The 27928-nt window shown below is 46.2% G+C and overlaps 1 protein-coding gene across 1 annotated transcript; it reads right to left on the bottom strand.

Moving 5' to 3' along the window:
* Positions 1 to 671: 671 nt before the first annotated feature.
* Positions 672 to 27928, bottom strand: LOC120873285 (F-box only protein 27-like). Its single transcript, XM_040254097.1, has 7 exons — positions 27810 to 27928; positions 7021 to 7023; positions 5852 to 6000; positions 5349 to 5784; positions 4957 to 5052; positions 1501 to 1630; positions 672 to 815 (listed from the first exon to the last, which is right to left on the bottom strand). Exons 1-7 carry the CDS (start codon positions 27926 to 27928, stop codon positions 672 to 674), a joined length of 1077 nt encoding a protein of 358 aa, XP_040110031.1.

The following is a 27928-nucleotide window of genomic DNA, read 5'->3' as shown; positions in this document are numbered from 1 at the left end:
CACTGTATTTCTATTCAGCTTTGGCAAAATTGTATTACCTATGATCGACAGATACATTCCTCTCTCCATATTTAAAAAGAATTTCAAAGTAACAAAATAATTTTATACACTATACAACTCAGAGCAGTTGTATATAGGGGACCAATTCATTGCTCACAGGGTGGGCAGAACCCTCTGCCTCCAAACATTTTTTGAGCTAGTTTTACTTTCAGCTCTCGAGTCTTGGTCCCAGGTTTGAAATCACAGTTTAGGGGCTGGAATTACTCAGCCACAGGGATTGAGCTTCTAGTTCAGAGGTGAGGAGAGGGCTTCTTGGAAGTGACCAATGAAGCCTCTGCAGCAGGAACAGAAGGGCAGAGAGTACGGGGGCAGAGTCGGAGGGGCCTGGCGTGTGGCGGAGGGTGAGGAGCCCTCTCACTATTTCCCCATGCTCACCTGTGTGTCTCCACTCTGTAGAACAGGGGCTGTATTAGAGCAGCAGCAGCCAGTAGACCTGATGTAAAAATGTTCTCATAGCTTCTCATAGCATTTAAAGACAGGGCTCAGTAGAACCCTTGATTGGACCCATGAGATCCCAGGATGCCAGGAACTACGAGCCCTTGATTATTGAGGTGGCCCAGCCAATGGTGCTGGAAGGCACGGTCAGGTTGTTTAACAAGGACAGTCCTCTACTAGAGTTGACGGACCTGTACAATCACACTGGCTTTGGGCACGATGATTCCACAGTCCTCAGGCAGGAACCTCATGTCCCAAATCCAGTGTTCCAGAGACACAAAACGGATGCCCTTCTTGAGGTTGCAGAACAGGTGGTCGGTCTGTAGGCAGAAAAAGAGGTTAAGTCCCACTGTGCCATGGCCTTCCCCTCAAAAGCTGAGTTGGGGGCTTTCTGGCAGGTGGTATTTTCCCTAGATGGCTGCAATGTTTCCACTTACATATGACCTTCTAGAATCATGTCATTCTCCACCCAGGGGTGGAGTCTAATTCCCACCCCCTTGAATCTGGGCGGGTTGATTCATTGCAACCAAGACTGTGGTGGGAGTGATGCTGAGTGACTTTCACCAAGTGAATTCCATGGCGGGGTCACAGAGGCAATGCAGCGTCTGCTGGTTTCTCCAGCAGCCTCATGGTGGAGCCTGAGCCACCAGGAAGCAGCTGACTGCCCCGAAGCTGCCATGCTGTGAGGAAGCCCCAATGAGAACAAACAGGGAGATCCCAAGGCCAAGCTCTGAGACTAAACCAAGAGCTGCCTGGCCAGTCACCAGCTGTAGTATACACACTCACAGCCCACCCTGCCCTTTAGCTCCAGCCAGTGTCTGAAATGGAACTTCATAAGAGACTGGAGTCAGAAACTCTCACCAGAGCCCTCCTGATAGAAATCATGAGAGGAGATAAAATGAGTGCCATTGATATTAAACCACTAAATTTGGGGGAAATTTATTTTTTTAGCAATAGATCACCATAAGCCATACCATTCTTTCTCTTTGCCCCTGTCAGACTCACCTTAAAAGGGATACTAGTTGTACCTTGATGGATTGGCCTAGGAGAGAAATGATGTAGCATGGCCTGCTTGGCATCTAGAAGTTGGACAATTAGCTCATACAGACAGACCGAGGCTTCTTGGTCTGCCCACCTGTGAGAGAAGGAAAATCTTGAAGGTTGAACTTGCCACCCCACCTCTTTGGGCATCTGCCTCCTCTACCTGAATGGCCTTCCCAAGTGTAAAAATCCAAAATGGTGCTGTGGTCCCCAGGACTAGCAGCATCAGGGTCACGTGGGACCCTCTGCTTCCCCAAGGAACCCATCTGCCCTAAACACCCTCTCCAGTGGTCGACATGCACATTCATTTCAGAAGTAATGACCTAGAGCCATGCTCTTCAAGATACCTCCTACCATATTATTTCTCTTTCTATGTTTTGCTGGTGGCAAAAGATGTCATTTCCAATGTATTCAATGGTGATGTTTAAGATACAATTTTCTTAGTCACTTAGAAGGATCCAAGGGAATCTAAGTAAATTGGAAATGGGACATCAAGTAACACTCAAAGACACAATACCCAATGTCCACTCCTGGTAAATGGATAGATTGAGTGGGGGTGTAGCTTGGTTGTAGAGCACATGTTTGGCTTGCACAAGATCCCTGGTTCAAACCCTGGCACTTCCATTTAGGAGTTTCTCCTTACTAGGAGCCACTGGAGTAGAGAATTAATTATTGGACTTCCCAAGTGACTGTAGTGGTAAAGAACCCTGGGTTGGGAAGATATCCTTGGAGTAGGAAATGGCAACCCACTCCAGTATTCTTGCCTGGAAAATCCCATGGACAGGGGAGCCTGGCAGGCTACAGTCCATGGGGTCGCAAAGACACAACTCAGAGGCTTGAGCACCTATGCACACGTGGTATATTCACACAATGAATTATGAAGCCATGAAAGGAGACTGCAGCTACATACAGTTATGGGTGAATTTACAAACATGTGGTTGAAAGAAGCCCACTACACACTATATATGGTACAACTCCATGTATATATACATAGCACCAAAACGGACAAAAGTGACCTATGGCAACAGAATTCAAGATGGCGCTACCGCTGGATTGGAAGTGATGGGAATGGGGCATGAGGGATGCTGAGGGTGGTGTTTGCTGGCAACATTCTGTTTTTTTTCTTTTAACCTTCTGTTCTTGATTTAAGTGAATGTGTTCACTTTGTAATAATTCATTGACTTGCACAGACAAGCTATGTACATTTTTTGGTGTCAAAAATACAAATGTAAAAACAAGATTAATTTGAGAAATGTATATATATATATATAGACAAAGTAGTAACTTCCTTCACAGAGGTATCATATCACTTCTTAGGTGTAAATGTACACACAATATATGATTATGTTCATGTGATTTACCTTTCCTACTGCTCTGTGCCAACAACATGCACACAAAGAATATAAGTAGAAATTTAAAATTTCCGAAGTGCTAAACTTTTTTCTTTTTGGCTGAACTGTTACCTACGAGTGGCTGCCAGATGTTGCTGCAAATTGGAATCACATGGATTCCAGAAAAGATATTGTGTAGAAAGGAATTTGCCCTGTTCAAAGCTATGTTCATTGCCGTCTGACACTGAGAGGTAATCTCTGGATCCTTGCAATTTTATGTCTGATAGGAGCATCTCTGTCTTGGATAAGCCTGCCAATATGATTTGGTGGAGGCTAGCCACAACCACACAGATAGACTATAACAGGGGCTAGCCACTCCAGGAAAACCAGCAATATGACTAAGGATGCCTCGTGTAGTATCAGTTGATTTGGAGGCTGATATTAAACATTGATTAAAAAAACCCTATATATAATGAAATATTACTCAGCCATTAAAACGAATGAAATGTCATTTTTCATGGATGAACCTAGAGTTTGTCATAATGAGTGAAGTCAGAGAAGGAGAAATATCCTATGACATCCCTTATATGTGGAATCTAAAAAGAAAATGATACAAACGAACTTATAAAACAGAGTCACAGACTTAGAGAACGAACTGGTGGTTGTGGGGGGTGGGGAAGGATGGGGGAAAGGGAGAGTTAGGGAGTTTGGGATGGACATGTACACACAGCTATATTTTAAATGGATCCCAATAAGGACCTACTGTCTAGCACATGGAACTCTGTTCAATGTTATGTGGCAGCCAGGATGGGAGGGAAGTCTGGGGGAGAATGGATATATGTATCTGTATGGGTGAGTCCCTTTGCTGTTCTTCTTAAACTATCAGAACATTGTTAATTGGCTAAGTGTGTGTACTCAGTCACTCAGTTGTGTCCGACTTTTTGTGACCCCCATGGAAAGTAGCCCACCAGGCTCTTCTGCCCATGGAATTTCTCAGGCAAGAATGCTGGAGTGGGGGTACAACTTCCTACTCCAAGGGATCTTCCCAACCCAGGGATTGAACCCAAGTCTCTGTGTCTCCTGCATTGGCAGGTGGATTCTTTACCACTAGCACAAATTATGAAGTCAAATAAAGAATTTTATTGTAAATATATTTCTGAAAGAGATGAGTTTTTAGAGAGGGGAAGTTTATGGTGTTTTGACTGAAAGTGAATGTGGTAAGACCAAATTTTCAAATTTCATTCTCACTTTGCCTGTTTCCCCAGAGGCCTTTACATCTAGGGACCATACCCCTTAGTGAATGACTTTTTCTATAAAACTGAAGCGCTGAAAGACAGGAAATTGGGAAAGCATAATCATACAATGCCCCCATCGTAGATGTAATCTGTAGCTGAGTAATTTGAGAAGAGGGTACATAAAATGGTAGAGGATTTGGAACTTGCCTCCCTTAAAATAATCCGAGTGAGGTATCCCATGGAAGGTCTTCATGGAGCATCCTGGTTTCAAGACCATCAAACAGAGCACAAGCTCTGGAGTCAGACAAGTATGAGCCTAATGCCAGGTCCCGCCAAGCCCCAGCTGCACCACTTGAACAAGTGACCTCACCTCTCTGAACTTCTCAATTCGAGGTTTCAAAACACACTTTCCCACAGGATCAAGGATCATGAAGGCTGCTGAAACAGGTCACACTTCAAAGCACTAGCTCTGTGGCTGACATAGAACCCTGACTTATGAAGACAGGGAAACACAGGCACACTGTGACTTGCCCAAGGCCACAAAGCCGGAAAGCCAGGGTTTGAGTGTGGGAAGTCTGACTCCAGAATCTGACCTCTTAGCCAACTCTATCTTGCCTCCTCCTAAACCAAGTCCTTTGCACAGGATCCAACCTGGCATCTTCCCATCCAGGTCCGTTTGGGGGTCAGGAGAGGGTTCAGGGAGTGGATACGGCTAAGTAGTAAGTAAAGCTCTGATGGTGGTGAAGTCATTTCCCTTCCTGCTTAATCTAAGGGGTTGTTGGGAGGCCTACACACCTTGTCACCCATGCCAAGGTCAGCCCTGCTTTTAAAGCTGTTTTTGCCATCACACTCACCAGGCAGAGACACAAATCTCAATCTTTCCACTATCCAGGAGTTCCGGCCACAGACCCTCCTCCTCCAGGTCCAACACTTGCTTCTTGTAACACCACCTGGGAGAAAGGGGGAAAGGGTTAGTGAGATCCAGGCAAGAACTCACCACCGTCCACCGCAGCCCTTGGGGAAGAGGGACGTCCACCTGTAGAAAGGCTGGAAAGAGTCCTTGGGAACTAGCCTGCGGTCGTCTTCCCAGCTTTCCTCCTTTCTCCAGCTTCTACAGTTGACTGTCCTCCAAGGCAGGAAGGAGTCTGTTAAATGAAAAAATGTTTGTGCCCACGTTCCTGGCCTGCCTGCCAGCCCATGGATAAGTCCCAGGGGTTTCCTGGAGCCTCTCCTCTCTGCCCCGCACCTCCAAACCATCCCATGGGCACCCTTGAGACCTCTTTTCCTGGGCTCCCCACCTATGCCATGGGGGTTCGGGTAGAGATTGCGTCCTAAGGGTCTGCGCTCGCAGAAGCGGCCCAGGAGGCAGGGCCTGGGGTCGTCGTCTCGGGGGAGGCAGGATCGGAAGACGGGCCACAGCTTAGCGTGGCTGTAGGGTAAGATGCTCAGCCACACGGCCCGGGTGTCCACCAGGTAGCGCCAGTACCGGCACACGTGGCGGCATTGCCCGAGCAGCATGCTTGTGGGAAGGTAGCTCAGCACTTCCAGGAGCATCTCGATGGGCAGTTGGCTTAAGCCGGGCGCCTCCTCGGATTCGGGGTCGGAAGCGGGAACACAGGCGGGCAGGCCCTGGGAGGCTGAGGCCCCCGTGGTCTCCTCGCCAGGCCCTGCGGCTGCGGCTGCTGGAGAGCCAGGGTCCAGACATCAGGGACTTGGAGCCTCCGCAGGCCACACCCCTGCCTCCCGCACCCAAAGGCTGTCGCCCCCACACCCCAGCAGCCGCCCCTTCAAGCCCCCAGACTCCCAGCTCGTCCTTGCCAGCCGACCACCGCAGCCGCTCTCCGCCCTGCGCATCCCAGCGCCCGCAGCCAACCCCGCTCTGCGCCCCGAGTCTCACCCTGCATCTCAGCCAGTGCTCCTCACCAGTGGGCCTTCACCTTCTCTCCCTTGTTCCCATCGCCACCTCAGCCCTTTATATTCGCCCACCCCTCCCTTAATATCCAATATCAGACCCCCGCCCAACCCCTCCTCCCCTCCTACTCCCCTCCACCCGGGCCTGGCTCCATTCTCCCAGTGACTAGCCATTTCTGCCTGCCCCTCCCTTCTCCCTGTCTCTTCCTCCCAGGCTTGCTTGCCATGCCCTCCCAGCCCTGTCTCCAGGCCCTGTTCTCCAAACTTCCCTTCCTTCAGACTCTGTTCAAACCTGCAGGGTAATTAAGGGACCAAATCGCAGAAGCCACCGTGGAGGGAGGAGCAGGAGATGCCGGGTCCAGAGTCTGTCTGTCATTCCCACCACTGGTCCTTCGGAGCACCCCTCACCAGGCTGTAAGGCCCTTAGTGCTGAACAGCTGCTGTTATTCAGCCAGGCATCTGGGCGGGAGGCCTCATATCCTTTAGTTTCTAGAACAATTAAGGGCCTGGCATCATTATCTTTTTTCCAATTTTTGGCCACATCAGGTAGCATGTGGGATCTTAGTTTCCTGACCAGGGATGGAATCCACACCCCTTGCAGTGGAAGCTCGGAGTCTTAACTACTGGACCTCCAGAGAAGTCCCCAGCACCACTAATGAGATAAAACAGGCTCCAGTAGGAATCAAATGCATTTCTATTTGATTTCCTAAATGAGTGCTGTAACCAGTAATAATCCAGCCAGCATTCATGGACCCTTTCACTACCAGTCAGGTTAGCAACCTGGGGTAGGTGTGGCTATGTCTCTACTTCAAAGATAAGAAAATAGGCTAAGTGACCTGCCCAAGGTCACATAGATAGTAGGTGACAGAGCTAATATTTGAACCTAGCCAGGGTGGCACTAGAATTCTTGCTTTTAACCTCTATACCAGCTTCGTCCAAAAATAAATAAAGAAATAAAAGCTACCCATGCTTTTCAAATCAGCTGGTAAAATGGACAGGGAACTTACCTTCTAGGAGAAGAGACACGGTGAACAGGAGACAGTGTAAGCAAATTAGATACTTTTGGAAAATCATTTAAAAAAGAATCTGCCAATCTCCCAACATTGTCTTCACAATTATAGAAAGACTCCATTTTTTAATGGAATAAGCATGAAATGTACTGTGATTCACTGGGCCATGATGAGCAGTGGATGTGACATGTAAATGACGTCACGTGTTGGAAGGTGATCAGTGCTATGCGAAATAGAGTGAGGAAGGGGAAAAGGGGTCATAGCAATTTGGGTGGGAGACCCTGAATTCTAAGAGATGGGGTGACTATTATATGGGAAAATTTTCTTTTCAATATATACACTGTCAAAAAATTTTTTGCTATTGAGGTTTTCAAACATGTCCAAAGTGAAAGAAGAATGGAAGAAGCAGTCAACCCCAATAGTTAACTCCTGACCAATTTGCTTTCATCTCTACTCCCACCCACTGGCTCCCCCAGGCAATTTGAAGCAAATCTTAGAACTCACAGTCCATAGCAATACACTGTGTTAAAATTTTTTTTTATTCATTAATTTTTGTGGTGCATTGAGACACACAAGGGATCTTAATTCCCTGACCAGAGTTTAAACTTGCACCCCCTGCAATGGAAGGTGAACTCTTAATCACTGGACCACCAGTGAAGTCCCAGCAATACATCATTTTTTAATGTAATATAAAAGCTGGGGGAGTCTTATTTGGTAATGAGATTATGAAAATTGATTGTAATCCAATTATGAGTCCAAAAATATGGCTTTAGAAAAATGTTTAAAAACTTCAAGTAGGATAAAAGGCCAGAATCTGACAAGTCATTTTCATTCTTCAATTTCCTTCTCCAGAGACAATCTCTATTAATTCCTGGAATTACACCCCATGCTGTACTCTGATTAAAAAGAAAAACAAATATAATTGGGTTCGAAAAGAGCCGACTCCCTGGAAGCTAATGATTAGAGAGTAATGGCTCCTAGGAGACAAGGCTGTATAAAACACCCCATGGGCCTCTTGGGAAAGTTATAGGTGTATTTTGATATCACAGTAATAGGAGTGTCATTGGGTAGCCAGGCACAGGACAGAGCCCCCGAGGGGAGAGCCATCCCAGATTCCTCCTGCTTTAAGTCAGTGTCCCAGGAAGTTTTCTTGCAGGAGGCAAGCCTGTTAATCCAAGCCTGGAACCCAATTCATTTTGCATGTTAAGTGTAAAGAGGGTGAAAGTGGAGAGTGAAAAAGCTGACTTGAAACTTAACCTTAAAAAAAAAAAAAAAATCACAGCATCCAGTCCCATCACTTTTTGGCAAATAGAAGGGGAAGAATTGGAAATAGTGACAGATTTTATTTTCCTGGGCTCCAAAATCACTGCAGGAGGTGACTGCAGCCAAGAAATTAAAAGAAGCTTGCTCCTTGGAAGGAAAGCTATGACAAACCTAGACAACGTATTAAAAAGCAGAGACATCACTTTGCCGACAAAGGTCCATATGGTCAAAGCCATGGTTTTCCCAGTAGGGATGTATGGACAAAAGAGTTGGACCATAAAGAAGACTCAGTACTGAAGAACTGATGCTTTTGAATTGTGGTGCTGAAGAAGACTCTTGAGAATCTCTTGGACTGCAAGGAAATCAAGACAGTCAATCCTAAGGGAAATCCATGCAGAATATTCATTGGAAGGACTGATGTTGAAGCTGAAGCTCCAATATTTTGGGCACCTGACGTGAAGTGCTGGTTCATTTGAAAAGGCCCCAAAGCTAGAAAAGATTGAAGGCAAAAGGAGAAGGGGGAGGCTAAGGATAAGACAGCTGGATAGCATCACCAACTCAATGGACATGAATTTGAACAAACTCCAGGAGATAATGAAGGACAGAGGAGCCTGTTGTGCTGCAGTCCACGGGGTCACAAAGAGTCGAACACAACTTAGCCACTAAACAACAACAACAGATGCAATTCTTTTCTTTTTAATGAGTCCTAACTTTTTTTTTTTTTTTTTTTTTAGTGTTTTTGTTACCTGTTTGGCTGTGTCTGGTCTTAGTTGCAGCATGCAGGATCTTTCATTGCAGCACACAGGTTTTCTAATTGTATAGCACGGACTTTCTGGTTGGTGTGCAAGGGCTTAGTTGCCCTGAGGCATGTGGGATCCTAGTTCCCCGACCAGGGATTGAACTCAAGTCCCTTGCATTGCGGAGAAGTCTTAACCACTGGACTACCAGGGAAGTCCCACAAATGCAATGCTTAATCAGAGAATGCAGAAAATTGTGAGCAGGAATTTCTCTGGTCTTGTAAAACGCCTTATTTGGGATTAATAGCATTGGTGTAGGATTCCTCTTCTAACCAGCTCTTTCTTACCCTCTTTAGGCAAGAATCCCTGTATTCCTAGAGTCTTTCAACCTTGACCGTGCCTTTGCTTCCATAAACCATCCCCCAGTGAAGAAAAATGAAGCAAAATGAGTGGTCTTGGATTTGCCCCACACCGAGTAAGACTTACCTAAGGGAGCATCTTGTCACCCGTCTCCTGGAAGGGCTCACAGTGTCTTGACAGCCCTGGAAAGAAAGAGCTCTTCCTATTTGCCGACTGTGGAGGAAGTACCGGCCAGTCCTTTCAAAGTCTGATCTCTCTTCCTGGCAGCAGGACTTGGAGGACACGAACAATAGTTTCCATGGTAGAAATAAAGGGGGCTGGGCTTCCCTGGTGGCTCAGTGGTGAAGACTCCACTTGCCAGGGCACGAGGCACAGGTTCAATCCCTGATCTGGGAAGATCCCAGATGCCTCGGAGCAACGAAGCCCGTGAGCCAAAACTACTGAAACCCACGTGTCCCAGAGCCGTGCTGCACAAGAGAAGCCGCCGCCGCGAGCGCAACTGGAGTGGCCCCCACTCCCTGCAACTAGAGAGAAGCCTGCATAGCAACGAAGACCCAGCACAGCCCAGAGTAAGTGAAGAAAGAAAATAAAGGGAGCTTCCCAGTCAGCTGAGAAAGAAGCCCTGCTCTCTGAAGGGCTAGAGCCCTTTTGTAAATTCGAATTGACCACATAATTGGCCTCAGTTTTTGAATATTCGGACAGGCATAATTCACAGAAAGTAGGCCATTGAGATCAGAAGAACCAGAATACATCCTGATATTATGATCTCTATTTTGACCAGGAAGCATATGGTAGATTTTGGTGATTTTTTGTTCAGATGTGTAAAGGAAAAATCCAGATTTTTCTTTCCTCTGTAGGGAAAAATCCAGTTCTCCCCTGTTGCGTTTCTCCTCTGTGTATGTCCTTTACTTCTCACACACAACCCTTCACTTCTGATGCTCTGGTCGCCAACCATGTGGAGGTTACCCACCCCCAAACACTTCTCCGTGCCACCAGCTAGAAGTCTGGAAGGCTTACAGTTTAACTCGATTCTGACTCTATCTGGGGCTTCTTAAGTGTCACTCTCAGTAAGGAACTTGCCTACTAATGCAGGAGACATAAGAGACCCAGGTTCAATCCCTGGGTCTGCAAGATCCCCTGGAGGAGGGCATGGCAGCCCACTCCAGTATTCTTGCCTGGAGAATCCCTTGGACAGAGGAACCTGGTGGGCTACAGTCCATGGGGTCGCACAGAATCGGATGACTGAAGCAACCTAATATGCATGATACTATCTACCTGGAGAGAGTGTCAGATCTTGCAAGTTAAGGGTTCAGTCCCAAAAGACTGCCCCTGCCACCCCTTCCCCATGACAAGGCCAGGTTATCAACAGTGCTTCTGACCAACTACCTATAGATCAGAAGTTCCAAAGACTCTCTCCTTGGGCTCAATTACTTTGCCCGAGCGGCTCACAGAACTCGGGGAACTATATGTTCCATTTTGTTAAAAGATTCGATAAAGGATGCATAGGAACAGCCCACTGAAGAGAGAGATGCACACGATGAGGTGCAAGAGGGTCCTGAGTGCAGGAGCTTCTGTCCTCTTGAAGTTGGGGTACATCACCCTCCAGGGGTACATGTGTTCACCCACTTGGAAGCTCCCCAGTTCAGTTCAGTTCAGTTCAGTCGCTCAGTCATGTCTGACTCTTTGCGACCCCATGAATCGCAGCACGCCAGGCCTCCCTATCCATCACCAACTCCCGGAGTTCACTCAAACTCAGGTCCATCAAGTCAGTGATGCCATCCAGCCATCTCATCCTCTGTCGTCCCCTTCTTCTGCCCCCAATCCCTCCCAGCATCAGAGTCTTTTCCAATGAGTCAACTCTTCACATGAAGTGGCCAAAGTACTGGAGTTTCAGCTTTAGCATCAGCCCTTCCAATCAACACCCAGGACTGATCTCTTTTAGGATGGACTGGTTGGATCTCCTTGCAGTCCAAGGGACTCTCAAGAGTCTTCTCCAACACCACAGTTCAAAAGCATCAATTCTTCAGCGCTCAGCTTTCTTCACAGTCCAACTCTCACATCCATACATGACCACTGGAAAAACCATAGCCTTGACTAGATGGACCTTTGTTGGCAAAGTAATGTCTCCGCTTTTGAATATACTATCTAGGTTGGTCATAACTTTCCTTCCAAGGAGTAAGCATCTTTTAATTTCATGGCTGCAGTCACCATCTGCAGTGATTTTGGAGCCCCCCAAAATAAAGTCTGACACTGTTTCCACTGTTTCCCCATCTATTTCCCATGAAGTGATGGGACCAGATGCCATGATCTTCATTTTCTGAATGTTGAGCTTTAAGCCATCTTTACTATTGCCCTCCTATGGAGGCTCCCTTGTGCATGCAGAGTCAGCTACTAACTCCATTGTCAGCTGCTTCCCCAGTCTGGAGGATGAGGATGATGGGGGCAGAGGGGTGGGGTTTCTAAACATTCTAAGCTTCTAATCGTATCTCGGTCTTTCTGGTGACCAGCGGAGACCCCCGCCCCAATTCAGAAGCCCACCCAGAGTCCCATCATTAGAACAAAACATGCTCCTAGTGCTCTTTTGTGAAAATTGTAGTCATTTGTTTATTGTTTGGTTTCACTGAGTCTTCACTGCTGTGCTGGGGCTTTCTCTAGTTGCTGTGAGCAAAGGCTACTCTCCAGCTGCCATGCGAGGGCTTCTCATCGCGGTGACCTCTCTTGCTGCAGCATACGGGCTCAGTAGTTGTGGTACACCCACTTAGCTGCTCCACAGCATGTGGAATCCTCTCAGACCAGGGATCCAGCCCGTGTCCCCTGCTTTGGCAGGCTGATTCTCAGTCACTGGACACCAGGGAAGTCCACTCTTCGTGTTCTTATCAATTAGGAAATTACAAAGGTTTCAGGATTTCTGTGCCAAGAACCAAGGGTAGAGACCAACACATATATTTTCTATCATCTCACAGACTACATGGGATTCTGTCTTAAGCCATAAAATGCATAAAACCTCCTTTATGTGGTTTAAAAAAAAAAAAGCCCTGGGTGAAAAACGGTAAAGACTACCTTTGACCTGGAATGGAGGGGGGGAGCAGGGAGACCACAGGACGGGATGCACAGGTGAAAAATACCCGCGGTGGCCACACGCCAGCTTTGGTGCTGTGGACTGGAGGCCGAAGGACGGTGAGAGCTGATGCACAGACCCACCTACTAGGCTTCAGCTAAGGGGCGCTGGCACAGTTCCTGACACAGAGTCCTGAATGTGCCCTGCATCGAGGTGAAGGGACGAGAGGCCTCCCCAGTCAGCATGCCAGCACTGTTCTGGTGGCCAGCCAGCCCCTTGCCAGGTTGCTCAACTGGACTGGGGTCCAGCCACAGGGCTCCACGGTGACCCTATTTAGGCAAGAGTCCTAGAGCTCCTCAGGACTTCCAGCCCACCCCATGTACCAGGGTTGATGGTGGGGGCAGAGGCAGAGCCCTCCAAAGGGACAAGAAACAGGATGGGACCCACAGGGGTGCTGTTCTAAAGTCAGGGTACCTTGGGACTTCGCTGGTGATCTGGTGGTTAAGACTCCGCATTTCCACTGCAAGGGGCACAGGTTCGATCCCTGGTTGGGGAACTAAGATCCCATAAGCCGTGCAACTCAGGCAAGAAAATATGGTTTTTAAAAATCCAGCAAAGTCAGAGAACCCTGCTTAGGGTACCCTGTAGCCCTAGCCTAGAGAATTTCCAGGAAAGTGCTACCAAGGCCAAGGCCCCACTTCTTGGTGTAAGGATGCCCCTGATGGGGTTCGAGAATCAGAGAAGTCCAGGTGGACTCCAAGGTTACTGGTCCAAAAACAGAAGAGATTTCTCTGCTATTTATTGAGACAGGAAGTTATGGGGAAGAAAGCTGGTGGGGAAAGGCATAAGGAAATCAGGACTCAATATGAGGGAAACGGAGGCTCAGGAAAGTCCAAAGGGGCAGAGTGAGGGGATTCCCTGGCGGTCCAGTGGTGAGGACGCTGAGCATTCACTGCCAACGGCCCGGGCTAGGGTTACAATTTGATCCCTGGTTGGGGAACTAAAATCCCGCAAGCCAAGAGGTGCAGCCAAACAAAAAGGAAAAATAGGAAAACAAAAAACACAGGCACAGAGTAAAGATGTAATCCAGTTTTGTCTCTTAGATCCTAGGTAACACTCCCTGTGAGGTACGATTTTTCAAGCATTTATGATGCACCCGACCTAGCACTGCACATTTCATGAGTAATCTCATATACTCTTCCCAAAGTGGACATTCTTTTTTTTTTCAATATTTTATTTATTTATCTGTCTGGGCCCAGGTCTTGTAGCACTCGGGTTCTTCCATTGTTGCAGCATGCAGGATCTTTTCATTGTGGCATGCGGGGCCTAATTCCCTGACCAGGGATTGCACCCGGGGCCCCTGCACTGGGAGCCCAGAGTCTTAGCCACTGGCCTAGCAGGAAAGTTCCCCAACAGTGGACATTCTGATCCTGTGTTAGGAGGAACAAGACGGGGCTCAGAAAGACCGTGCACGTGGCCTCAGAAGGAGGATGTGGCAGTGATCAGTCAGCCTTGAGTCCAGGTTCATTGGACCGTTACTCTTTTTCTGTCCTTGGTCAGCGTTTCTTGAGGTTTCTTCATTCAGGAAGGGAAGGCTCCCTTGTCACCTAGGGAGCCTGGGGCTAATTCCTGCTATTTCATTTGGATTGTTCACACCCAGCTGGCCCCAGGCCCGAGCAGCCCAGGTGCCACCAACCCTGCAGGGGCCTTCATGCAAAGACCCGTGGGAGAGGCACTCAGGGGAAGGCACCACTCGGCTTGGGCAACCCCGAATCAGCCATTGTTCACCCCCACAGGAAGCGTGGTCCCGAGGTACCAGAATGGGTGACCTCACTGTGAACTGTGCCTGCGGCCTGCCTGGCACCTGGGCCAAGAGTTCTACTCTTGAGTCTCCCTCGCCCACTTCCAACCTCTTAGCAAATGCTGTAGGTTCCACTTCACAAAATCTCTCCAGAGCCTGGGACTTCCCTGTGGTCCAGTGGCTAAGATTCTGAGGTCGCTCTGCAGGGGACCCAGGATTCAATCCCTGGTCAGGGAACTAGACCCCACATGCCACAGCTTAAGCCCTAGTGAAGCCAAATATTTCTAAAAAATCTATCCAGAACCCAGTCACTTCTGCCCCCACCATGGTCCTGTCCATCCTCACCTCCTGTCTGGACTAGTGTCTCCCTGCCCACCAAGGTGCCCCCACCCCCGCTGAGAAAAGGTCAGAGTCCTCACTGTACCCCATGATCTGCCCCATAACTTCTCTGGCCCCTGGCCCCCCGTTCTCCCCCTTGCCCACCTTGCCCCAGCCACTTAGGCCTCTTTGCTATTCTGTGACCGCATCAAGCGTACTCCATTTCAGGGCCTTTCACTGGCTGTTCCCTCCCCATGGAGTACCCTTCCCCAGGTATCCTCAGTGGCTCCTTCTCTCCCCTCCTTTGATTCATTGTTTTAAAGATTTTTTTAAAAAATGAGGATCAGTTTTATTATTTTTAAAATTAATTTATTTGTTTTAATTGGAGGCTAATTACTTTATAATATTGTACTGGTTTTTGCCATACATTAACATGAATCAGCCATGGGTGTACCTGTGTTCTCCATCCCGAACCCCCCTCCCATCTCCCTCCCCATCCCATCCCTCAGAGTCATCCCAGTTCACCAGCCCTGAGTACCTTGTCTCATGCATCGAACCTGGACGGTGATCTATTTCACCTATGATAATATACATGTTTCCACAGTTTTAAAGGATTTATTTGTTTGTTACAACACTGTTTCTGTTTTTTGTGTTGGTTTTTTGGGGTGGTGTGGCATGTGGAATCTTAGCTCCCTGACCAGGGACTGAACGAGTACCCCCTACAATGCGGGCTAAGTCTTAACCACCGGACCACCAGGAAAGTCCCTCTGACTTTGACCTTTGCTGGAGTGTCACCTTTTCGGCTATACCTCCCCTGACCACCATGTTTAATATTACTACCCCAATTTTTCTAAGCCCTTTAACCTGCTCTGTTTTTTTTCAGGGAAGCCTTCCTGAAAAGGAAAAATTCAGTTTTCAATCTCCTGAATAGGGAAAATCCCAGCTTTTCTCTACTGTGTCGATCTTTATGCTGTGAGTCTCTTTTATGACCTACACAAACACTCCTAATCACCAAACATGTGTAGGGTTATCCACAAGCCGGGTGATTCTCTGAGATACTAGCTGTATGTCCTGCAGTTTAACTCAACTCTTTTGCTATTGCGGCAGAGATAGCATCAGATCCCACAGGTTAAGGGCTTACTCCCAAGAGACTGCCCACCTCCCACCCCACATGCACACTTCAGGTGTTGGTCCATTTCTTTTGGCAAGTCCCCACAGTATGTGGGACCTTAGTTCCTGGACCAGGGATCAAACTCATACTCCCTGCAGTGGAAGCACAGAGTGTTAACTACTAAACCACTTGGGAAGTCCTCAGATGTCAGTCAAGAGCCCAAATTATCACTGGGTTTCTGACCAACTGGGTGTAGATCAGAGGTTTCAAAGAGCCTTTCCTTGGGTTTAATTAAGTTGCTAGAGCGGCTCACAGAACTCAGGGAAACTCTTATGCTTACCAGTTTATTGAAGATAAGGATACAGAGGGAGAGGGCACAGGGCATCCATGCTCTCTCCAGGTGTACCAGCCCCCAGCACCTCCGCCTGCTTTCCAACCCAGAAGCTCTCCAAACACCATTCTATGGGGATTTTGTAAAGCTCCCTGGTGTAGACTAATTCTTAACTCCATTTCCAGCCTCCCTCCCCTGAAGGACAAGGGGTAAGGATGCCTCATCTCCCCAACACCACTGACACAGTAGCAAACACTTCTGTCTCCAACCCTGGTAACAACCCTGGCCTTGTTACCTCCCCTCAGACACCCAGCCAATCATCCCTGACTTTGTTTCTACATCTCTGGGCCAGTTTCCCACCCTTGACAAAGCAAACCCCCAGAAAATGTCACTTATTTAATCTCAGACCAGCATCTGAGTGGGACATGCTGGTGAGATTTTAGGCGGACACAAAATGAACCTTTGTGATCTAACCAGATCCATACTGTCTTTGACAAAATATTCATTGATACTGACTTTCCCTTCACAGTAGTGATATAAAGTTACCTTTCCTAGAGGGCACAATGGTAAAGAATCTGCCTGCCAATGCTGGAGATGCACCGGGTTCGATCCCTGAGTCAGAAAGATCCCCTAGAGAAGGAAATGGCAACCCACTCGAGTATGCTAGCCAGGAAAGTCCCACGGACAGTGGAGCCTGGCGGGCTACGGTCCATGTGGTTTCAGAGTCAGACACAACTGACGGACTGAGCATGTATGTCTGCTAAGTAAATAATAGTTCAAGTAGTCCTTGAATATGGCTAAAAAATCTCAAGTGGTACTTGAGCCACTGAGGTTTGGGAAATTTGACCTTAGAGAAACCCAGCACTGCTTCCCCTTGCCAGGTGATGGCCCTAGTTTGTGTGGTTTTTGCTTGAGATTCACCCTTCTTTCTTGGGTCTTCCCTTCATATGCATGGGTGTCCAGCACCAAGGTGAAGGTTGATGGTTATCACTAAGCAGCCCTATCTCTGTTACAAAGGGATCATATTGACAGTGATTTAAAGTCAGCTGAGACTTGTAGGAAAGCTCTACTTAAGTGGCACAGGTAATGGTCACACTCCTGTTTCTTAATGCCCAGGCTTCACCACATACTAGCCACGGGATGTGGACAAGCTACCTAATCTCTCTGACTTTTGTTTCCTCATCTGTAAAATGACTAATAATGAAAACTATTTCCTGTACTACGAGAACTAAATGAGATAAGGAATATAAAATGCTTCAAGTATTCCAAACAAGGAAGACAAATGCAATGACCCCATGAAGAATTCATCAGACAAATCCAGAATGTGGGACATTGTAAAGAACAACCACTGGGTTGCTTCAAAATGACAGTATCATAGCGACTTGCCTGTTGGTCCAATAGCTAAGACTCTGCACTCCCAATGCAGAGGGCCCTGGTTCGATCCCTGGTCAGGCAGCTAGATTCCACATGCCACAGCTAAAGATCCTGAATGCCGCAATGAAGACGAAGATTTCAGTGCCTCAACTAAGACCTGGCACAGCCAAATATATGCTTCTTTTAAAAAGTCAATATCATAGAAAAGAAGAGTACATATACCTGGGAAACTGAAAGGGTCAATCAAACGCCAGGTGTGAGTCTTTTTATTTGTTTGTTAGTCTGCATCAGGTTGTACTTGCAGCATGCAGGATCTTTCCTTTCTGTGCGTGGCTTCTCTCTCGTTTTGCACATGGTTAGGTGCCCCTCCACATGTGGGATCTTAGCTCCAGGACCACAGAGCAAACCCATGTCGGAAAGGAGGATTCTTAACCACTGGACCACCGGGGAAGTCACCCATGTGTGGTCTTGATTCACCCCAGATCTGAAAAAATGAAAAAGAAAGGAGAAGAAAGGAAGGAAGGAAAGGAGGGAGGGAGGGAGGGAGGGAGAAAGGGTAGAGGAGAGAGAAAACATAATTTTGAGATTAGTAGGGAAATCTGAGATGGGCGAAATAGAAAGTACTGTGGATTTAGGTGGGGTAATGGTAGTGAGGTTGAGCAGAAGAAGGACATGATTGTTAAAACTGTTAAAAGATGGACTTCCCTGGTGGTCCAGTGGTTAAGAATCTCCCTGCCAGTGCAGGGGACATGGGTTGGATCCCTGGTCCGGGAAGGTTCTGCATGCCGCAGAGCAACTAAGCCTGTGAGCCACAACTACTGAGACTGCGAGCCTTAGAGCCCATGCTCCACAACAAGAGAAGCCACCGAATGAGGAGTCCGAGCACTGCCAACAGAGACAGACCCCACTCACTGCAGCTAGAGGAAGCCCTCACATAGCAACGGAGACCCAGTACAGCCAAAATAAATAATTTTTTTAAACAACTGCTAAACGATACGGGCCCAAGTGGCACTAGTGGTAAAGAAGCCACCTGCCAATGCAGGAGACATAAGAGATGTGGGTTCAGTCCCTGGGTTGGAAAGATCCTCTGGAGGAGGGCATGGCAACCTAGTTTTTATGGCTGGAGAATCCCACGGACAGAGGAGACTGGTGGGCTATGGTCCATAGGGTCGCACAGAGTCGGACATGACTGAAGCAACTTAGCATATGGGCTTAAGTATTTAAGATTGTTAAAAAACAAAACAAAATTCAACTGAGCAAATTTAAAAATCAAATTGGTTTTATTCATCAATTTGTGAATCGCGCAGCATCCTATCTGGCAAATAGAAAGGAGCTCCAAAGAGCTGAACAAAATGGGAGACTTTTAAAGGCAGAAGTGGGCAGGGACAGGAAAGAGAGATTACCTCGTCATTCTTTGAGGGATGGAAGGGGCTATCAGGTGGATTACCTCACCTGACCAGGAGATTCCAGATTGACCAGTTATGACTGCATTTCTGGAGGAGATGAAAACTGCAATTAAGTTAGTGATTAAGTCTTGGTTTGTTGACGTGGGGCTTAGCACAAGTGACTCCATTTGAGGCCCGTTACTTCTTATTTAAAACTAGGATGAATAGTTATTATGTCTGCAACTCACTCTTAAATGGTTCAGAAAAAAAAAATCCAGACAAAGCAAATATGGAAAATTATTAGCAATCGTTAAATCTGGACCGAGGTAATAGATATTAGTTTATTGTACTATCCTCTCCACTTTTCTTTACATACCCCTTAGGATTGGGGAGGTGTAGTATTCCCTGGTGGCTCAGAGGGTAAAGCATCTGCCTGCAATGCAGGAGACCTGAGTTTGATCCCTGGGTCAGGAAGATCCCCTGGAGAAGGAAATGGCAACCCAGTCCAGTAGGGTTGGGGAGAGCTGTGATTGGGAGGGTCATGAAGAGGGGGTCTTGAGGGTGAGGCAATATTCTGTTTCTTGACATGGTTGATATTTGCATTATAATAATTCATTTATGTTGTATATTTTTGTACTTAATTGTATGCATGCTGTGTGTGTGTGTGTGAGTATTTGTGTCGGTATAAATGTTTCTTTCCCTTTTGCTGTAGAGCCTGAATGAAGGCACAAACCTACAGGAAGCCCTGGAGGCTGTCTTAAGACAACAAGACATCTGGCTTAGAGATGGATGCCAACATACTGAAGAAGAGAAGAGAAAAATGGTCTGAGATGCTTCCTGATGCCATTGCTGAAACTGCACAATGTTGTATTGGTTGTGTGGCCCTGCCTCCACCCCTGTGGTTATAAGGGAGAGTAAATGTCCTTATCCTCAAAGTCTCTTGAAATCAGGGAGTTGGGGAGAGAAGGACGCATTGGAAGACTGGGACTGACGTGTACACACTACTGTATGTAGAATAGATAGCTAGTGGGGACCTGCTGTTATAGCACGGGGAACTCTGCTTGGTACTCTGTGATGGTCTCTATGAGAGGGGGATCTGAGAAAGAGTGTATGTATGTGTGTATACGGCTGGTTCACTCTGCTGTGTACCTGAAACCAATACAACATTGTGAATCAACTATACTGCAATAATTTTTTTTTGAATTCCAGAACAAATGACTACCAAAAATGTCTCTTGGAATCATTTTCTTTTCTATATCCCAAAGCATCTCAGGTATTGTGTTGGGGGTTGCCCAGACCATCCTTGAGTTTGGTGATTCACTGGAAGGACTCATAGGACTCAGAAGTGATAATATTCAGAGTTTTTTTTCATCCTATTTTAATTTCTTTATTTTTCTTGAAATGCAATAGACATACAATATTACATTAGTTTCAGGCATAGTCTTGGAGAAGGCAATGACACCCCACTCCAGTACTCTTGCCTGGAAAATCCCATGGACAGAGGAGCCTGGTAGGCTGCAGTCCATGGGGTCACGAAGAGTCAGACACAACTTAGCAACTTCACTTTCACTTTTCACTTTCATGCATTGGAGAAGGAAATGGCAACCTACTCCAGTGTTCTTGCCTGCAGAATCCCAGGGATGGGGGAGCCTGGTGCTGCCATCTATGGGGTTGCACGGAGTCGGACATGACTGAAGCAACTTAGCAACATCAGAAGGCATACTCTATGGTGCTTTGGCATTTGAATATATTCTGAAATAATGATCACGATGTCTAGAACCATCTGTCTCCATACAAAGTTATTCCACATTATTGACCATAGTCCTTATGCTATGTAGTACTCAGGGTTATAGTTCATTACAGTGAAAAGATGTGAAGCCAAGGTGCATGAGAAGAAATCCAGAGGAACCTGGGTGCAAGATTCCAGGAGTCCTCTCCCAGTGAAGTCACACAGGATGCATGGAATCCCACCTGTGATATGTGACTACACATGTGCAGTGTTGTGTACCTGGGATGCTCACGTGAGCCTAGGAGTCCAGGGTTTTTACTGGGGGAGTGGGAGGCATGTAGACACACATACTCTAATGACTGGCCATAGTTATTGAAGCCCTAGAAGGAAAGCAGCTGTTAAACCACAAATTCCATCATTTGAACAAACTAGATAAACTGTACAGTGTAGTTCAAGATTCTTAAAAAAAAAAAATACTCTAAAGAGTACAAAACACTCTTACCAGAACCTTCGAGGAGCTCAGTTCCCTGGTGTCAACCAAAGCCCATTCGCAACAACAGATCCTTTTCGGGAATGCAGGATTTGAGCAACTCGGGCCTGCTGAGTTAACTCTTTTCTGAGCAAGTATGATCATCATCCTCAGTCTTTCCTTTGAGTAAATGGAGGTCCAGAGGGGTTACTAATAAAAAAGGTACCTAAAGCAGCCCAGCTAATAAAGAATGGCGCTCTTAAGTCCTTGGTGTGACTATTTCAAATGTCCCCTTTCAAGTTGGCCACACCACAGGGGCCCACTCTCCAGATCAGAGGAAACACAGTGGTGGGCTGGATTTGGCTCAAAGGCTCTGCATCCCGCATCCTTCGGACATCTAAAGATTCTCCTTCTGGAAGTGCCTGTAAAGGAATAAAAGGGTGAGAAATCCCCCTGCAGTGGGAAAGCAAAGGAACGGAAAAGAAAAGTGTACAAATGGATAGAAATATCAAAAATTTCCCAAAGACAGAGCTGGAAGCTGTTGACCCAGGGATGGTGAGAGGGTCCCTGGCCCCAAACCTGCAGGCAGGGCCTAATGTAGGAGCAGGGCAGGGCCAGATGGCGGATGGGAAGGAGAGACATCATGGGTGTCAGGTACGTTAGCCATCTGCTTACACCCTCCAGCTGCTCCTCCCCCAACCACAAAGCACAGGCAGCCCAACACTTGAACCCAGGACACCCCCAAGCCCGCCCCAAAGTATGAGAGAGGGACAGATCATTCTCTAAAGCAATGCTTTTGGAATGGCAATAGAAACTCATTCCTCAAGTGGCCATTGCTCTCCCAAAGGTATTTATGAAATTGAGGAAGGTTTGTGTTATAGGGATTGGGGGTGCCACAAGCACTTCCTAGGAGGGGATCAGGATGCTAAGTGTCCCAGGAGATGTCCCATGCTACATTCCATAAGATATTCATGGAGGTAAAGAACCTGTTATAAATACCCAAGTCCAGCTCTGAGCGCCATTTCACTCATATACAAAAGTAAAAATTTCCCAAGAATGCAACGATCGAGTGAAACAGCAGAAGTTTTTCTTGCTTCACTGTTTTGTTTATTGTTGTTGCTTTTGTTTGCTTGTTTGTTTTAATTTCATTTTCCTCTCTTTTAAAATTGAAGTATAGTTGATTTACTATGTTGTGTTAATTGCTGCTATACAGCAAAGTGATTCAGTTATACCTACACATATTTTTCTTCATTCTTTTTCATATTCTTTTCCATTATGGTTTTATACAATGGATTACAACTTAGTCATAAAAAAAAAAGTGAAATAATGCCATTTGCAGCAATGTGGATGTACCGTTGAGGTCTTTAAATGGCAAATAGAGTGCACCTGTGTCTGTCTTCCTTCTGGACAGCATTCCTGAGAATTCTGCCCCTAATGCTGATCTCTAACTGCATCATTGGGATTCCATGGTAGCTGGGCTGGTAAAGAATCCACCTGCAATGCAGGAGACCCCAGTTCAGTTCCTGGGTCAAGAAGATCCCCTGAAGAAGGGATAGGCTACCCACTCCAGTATTCTTGGGCTTCCTTAGTGGCTCAGATGGTAAAGAATCCACCTCCAGTGCAGGAGACCCCAGTTCAATCCCTGGGTTAGGAAGATCCCCTGGAGGAGGGCATGGCAACCCACTCCAGTGTTCTTACCTGGAGAATCCCCATGGACCGAGGAGCCTCGTGGGCTACAGTCCATGGGGTCGCAAAGAGTCGGACACACCCGAGCAACTAAGCACACACACAACTGCATCATTATCTTTTGAAGCTTAATCAGGCCTGAATCTTTCAGCATCGCACTACAGATCACTTTCCTCTTAATCTGCCTTTATGTTACAATAAGGATATCTTTATTTTAAAAAAGTTTTTTTGTGTGAGTAGGTTATATTATCCAAAAATTTCATTTCAGGATAGTAAAGGGAGCATATAAAAATATTTCTTTTAACACTAATTTAGGGAATTCCCTGGCTTTCACTGCTGAGGACATGGATTCAATCCCTGGTTGGGGAATTAAGACCCACATGGCTTCTCCCCACCCAAAAAATATCCCAAAATAGAACACAAATCTGTGGTAATAAAAAGATCAGAAAAGCATTTACCCAAAGTGGGTGGGGCAGGTAGGTGGTGGATGGCGAGAGAAAGAACTGTAAAGAGAAAGAAAGAACTTTCTAGAGTGAAGGAAATGTTCTCTGCCTTGATTGGGCTGGTATGCAATTGTCAAAACTCATCAAACCATGCACTTCAAGTGGGTGCATTTCATTGCAATTGCTATGTAAATTATACCTCACTCAAGTTGGATAAAACATAAATTTAGACATTGTACAGAATTTTTCTCCATTTAAAAAAAACACATTTATTTATTTATTTGACTGCACCGAGTCTTAGTTTTGGCATGCAAGATCTTTGATCTTCCTCTCAGCATGTGGGATCTTTTTTCAGTTGCAGCTTGTGGGATCTAGTTCCCTGATCAGGGATCGAACCTGGGCCCCCTGCAATGAGGAGCATGAAGTCTTAGCCACTGAACCACCAGGGAAGTCCTTGTACAGAAAAAATTATAAATATATATTTGTTGTAGAAGGGAGGCATTGGATCTGCTAATGCCTCAAAATTCATTAAGTGGATTTGGACAGGCATTTTAAAACAAAGGTACCTGGACCCCCTGCAATGAAACGTGAATACATTGCTTATTCTGAATTGTAATTACAAAAGTGTGAAAAACACACCCTAAAACAGGAGCTGGACTTTCAAAAGGATGGCCTTTCTTTCAGCACAGTACCTACTCAGGGCAAAGGTTTCACTGATGGTGGTGGAGGAAAATCTGCATTTCACATAGTTTTCTTGATCATTTCTGATTCGTTTTCAGCAGCCTTACCACATGTGATTAGATCATCCTGGTGTTACCCAAGAAACTTGCTGGTCAGGAGCTGGTGTTTGCAAGAGTCTTAAACGTGGCAGTGTGAGTTCTAATCATGGAAATTACAGGGAAGTTGGGAAACGGGTGGTGAGGTTAGAAATTTAAATTTTTATCTTTCATAACCAGGAGTTAATAGTTCATGTCTAAATTTGACCAGTCCAGAATCCACACCAATAAAATAGGAAAAATGCATATTGTCTGACACATGAAGGGCTTGAAGGACCTAAGCTACTCCATTTTGTTAACAGAAAAACTCCATTTTGTAAGGTTCCAGGAAAAGAGCCTTTGGAAATCCCCTGACCTCACCCCACCACCCTCGAGCCAATCGGACCCCAGACCAAAATCTCCTGACTTAACCTGGTCTCCTAGGTAATGGGAACCAATCAGAACCCGGGGCCAGCCCAGGAAATTGGAACCAATCAGAACCCGGGGCCAGCCCGGAGGGTGGAGGGGTGGGGGGGTGGGGGGTGGGGGGAATAAAAACCAATCAAAAACCAACACCTAATCCTTCCACAGAAGGTAACCAATTAGACATCTCCCAACCCGGAAACTCCCGTTTTTCAAATTTCTCGCGCGAGAATACCCTGTAGAAGCAATGTAACCCAGAACTCGGGGCTCCTCCCTGTAGTCTCTGCATCGGTATCGGTGGGAGCCCCCGCTGGAGCTTGGTAATAAAAACTCTCTTGCTTTTGCATCGCATATCGGCTCCCTGGTGGTCATTGGGAGATTTCGTGACTTGGGCACAACAGGCTAACTTTCCTAATATTGTGCAAATATTCCTGACTTACCATGGTCCAACTTACAATTTTCTTGGCTTTAAGATGATATGAAAACGATGTGCATTCATTAAGTAGAAATTGTATTTTGAATTTTGCTTGTTTCCCAGGCTAGTAATATGGAGTTTGACCCTTTCTGGTAATGCTGGGTGGGGCAGTGGCCCGAGTCTCCATGATCTTGAAGGTAAATGACTGATACAACCATTCTGCCGCCAGACAACCATTCTGTTTTCTACTTTCCGTACAGTATTCAACAAATTACATGAGATATTCAACACTCAGGGCTTCCCTGGTGGCCCAGCAGTTAAGAATCTGCCTGCCAATGCAGCAAATGCAGGTTCAGTCTCTGAGTCAGGACGATGCCCTGGAGAAGGAAATGGCAACCACTCCAGTATTCTTGCCTGGGAAATCTTATGAAAAGAAGAGCCTGACAGGTGGCAGTCCATGGGGGTCACAAAAGAGTCGGACATGACTTAGTGACTAGACAACTACAACAGCAAATTCAACACTTTATTATGAAATAGGCTTTGTGGGAATTCCCTGGTGTTCCAGTGGTTAGGACTCCAAGCTTTCACCGCAGGCAGGAAGCACGGGTTTGATCCTTGGTCAGGGAACTAAGATCCTGCAGGCTGTGCAGTGCAGCCAAAAAAAAAAAGGCTTTGTGTTAGATAATTCTGCTCAACTATAGGCGAATGCAAGTATTCTGAGCACTTTTAAGGTAGGCTAGTTTAAGCTATGATGTTTGCTAGGTTAGGTGTATTAAATGCAATTTTGACATGATATTTTCAATTTATGATGGGTTTATTGGGATGTAACCCTATCATAAGCCACAGATCTAGATTTCTCATAAATGAATCAGGAAAGGAGCAGTCCCATAGTGGGGAAAATGCACAGAGAATATGAACAAATAGCATCTAGGAAAGGAAATAAAAATGGCTCTTAGAAATATGAGATGATTACAGCAAATTGGATGTAACTAGAGATGATCGAACTAGGTCAGACACAGAAAGACAAATCCGTATGATATCACTTCGATGTGGAATCTAAAATATGGCACAAATAAACCTGTCCACAAAACAGAATCACAGACATAGAGATCAGACTTGGGGTTGCCAGGAGAGAGGGGGAGGAAAAGAGATGGGCTGGTAGTTTGGGGTTGGTAGATGCAAATTATCAATATTGCATTTAGAATGGATAAACAAGATCCCATGGTATAGCACAGGGAACTATATCCAATCTCCTAGGATAAACCATAATGGAAAAGAATATTAAAAATGTTTATATATGTATAACTGAGTCACTTTGCTGTACAGCAGAGATCGGCACAGCACTGTAAATCAACTATACTTCAATTTTTTAAAAGATGAAGAAAAAAAAGAAAATATATGTAGATATATGAGACATGACTTCAAGTAAAATAAATGCCGACTGAAACAACAGACGATGCAGTTTCAGATCCTCACACTAAGTGAAGTAAGACCGAGAGACCAATGCCACATGACATCACTTATATGTGGAACCTAATGAACTTATCCCTAAAACAGAAACAGACCCACGGACACAGAGAACAGACTTGTAGTTGCCAAGGGGGAGGGGGTGGGGGAGGGAAGGACAGGGCGCATGGCATTAACAGATGTAAACTATTATATGTAGCATGCACAGACAGCAAGGTTCTACTGCATAGCACAGGGAACTATATTCAATATCCTGGGATACACTGTAATGGAAAAGAATATTTTTTAAAAAGAATGTCTATACGTGTGTAACTGTCACTTTGCTCTACAACAGAGATTGGCGCAACATTGTAAATCAACTATACTTCAATTTTAAAAATTAAAAAAAAACAACAACACTGAGACCCTTTTTAAATAAAGCAACTTAGTAAAGGACAAAAAGATTCAGTTCAGTTCAGTTCAGTTCAGTTCAGTCGCTCAGTCGTGTCCGACTCTTTGCGACCCCATGAATCGCAGCATCACCATCTCCCAGAGTTCACTCAGACTCACGTCCATTGAGTCCGTGATGCCATCCAGCCATCTCATCCTGGGTCGTCCCCTTCTCCTCCTGCCCCCAATCCCTCCCAGCATCAGAGTCTTTTCCAATGAGTCAACTCTTCAAATGAGGTGTCCAAAGTACTGGAGTTTCAGCTTCAGCATCATTTCTTCCAAAGAAATCCCAGGGTTGATCTCCTTTAGAATGGACTGGTTGGATCTCCTTGCAGCCCAAGGGACTCTCAAGAGTCTTCTCCAACACCGCAGTTCAAAAGCATCCATTCTCCGGTGCTCAGCCTTCCTCACGGTACTGACGGGACCCTAGGGGAAAAGGCATGTGCTGTTGGTGGGAGTGTTGACGGTATAACCTCTGTGATGGACAGTTTTCAACATCTGTCAGAATTAGAAACTCACCTATTTTTCCCCTAGAAATTCATGTGCAGGAGAATGGCACATATATAGTGTAGAAAAAGATGTGTAACTAGGTTCTCCACTGCAATGCATTTGAAATAGAAAACCAGTTGTTGTTTAGTCACTAAATCGTGTCCAACTCTCTTGCTTTTTTTGCGACCCCATGGACTATAGCCCGCCAGGCTCCTCTGTTCATTCGATTTCCCTGGCAAGAATACTGGAGTCGATTGCCATTTCCTTCTCCAGGGCATCTTCTTGACCCAGGGATCAAACTCGCATTCCTGCATTGGCAGGTGGATTCTTTACCACTGAGGCACCAGGGAAGCCTGGCAAAAGGTAAAGTGAAAGAATGAAAGTGAAGTCGTTCAGTCGTGTCTGACTCTTTGCGACCCCATGGACTGTAGCCTATCAGGCTCCTCCGCCCATGGGATTTTCCAGGCAAGAGTAAGGAACAGTCTAAATATCCCTCAGTAGGGGACTGGTTAAATAAGTCACTGTACTCCTAACAAAGCATGACGTGCGAGCATGAAAAAGGGATCTATCAGTCGCTCGCCGTAGTCACCAGTGACGTTCATGTTGCTAAACCCAAAGTTCAGTCCTTGGTCCGCCAGCAGCATTTGACCTGGTTGAGCACTTCATCCTTCCTTTTACCTCTGGCTTCCAGGACACTGTGTCTGTGGGCTCTCAGGCTCTCGAGTCTCAGTCCTGGTCCTCACCTCTTCCCGTTGATGTTCACAGCCAGTCTCACGGCCTTAAACACCACTGATGAGCTGTTGGCTCCCAAATTTTTCTCCCCGTGAACTCCAAACTCTCTATCCAATTGCCTGTTTAACAT

Source organism: Oryx dammah, unplaced genomic scaffold, assembly GCF_014754425.2.
Source record: "Oryx dammah isolate SB20612 unplaced genomic scaffold, SCBI_Odam_1.1 HiC_scaffold_13, whole genome shotgun sequence".
Classification (NCBI taxonomy): domain Eukaryota; kingdom Metazoa; phylum Chordata; class Mammalia; order Artiodactyla; family Bovidae; genus Oryx; species Oryx dammah.
This window is presented reverse-complemented; position numbering and strand designations above follow the sequence as displayed.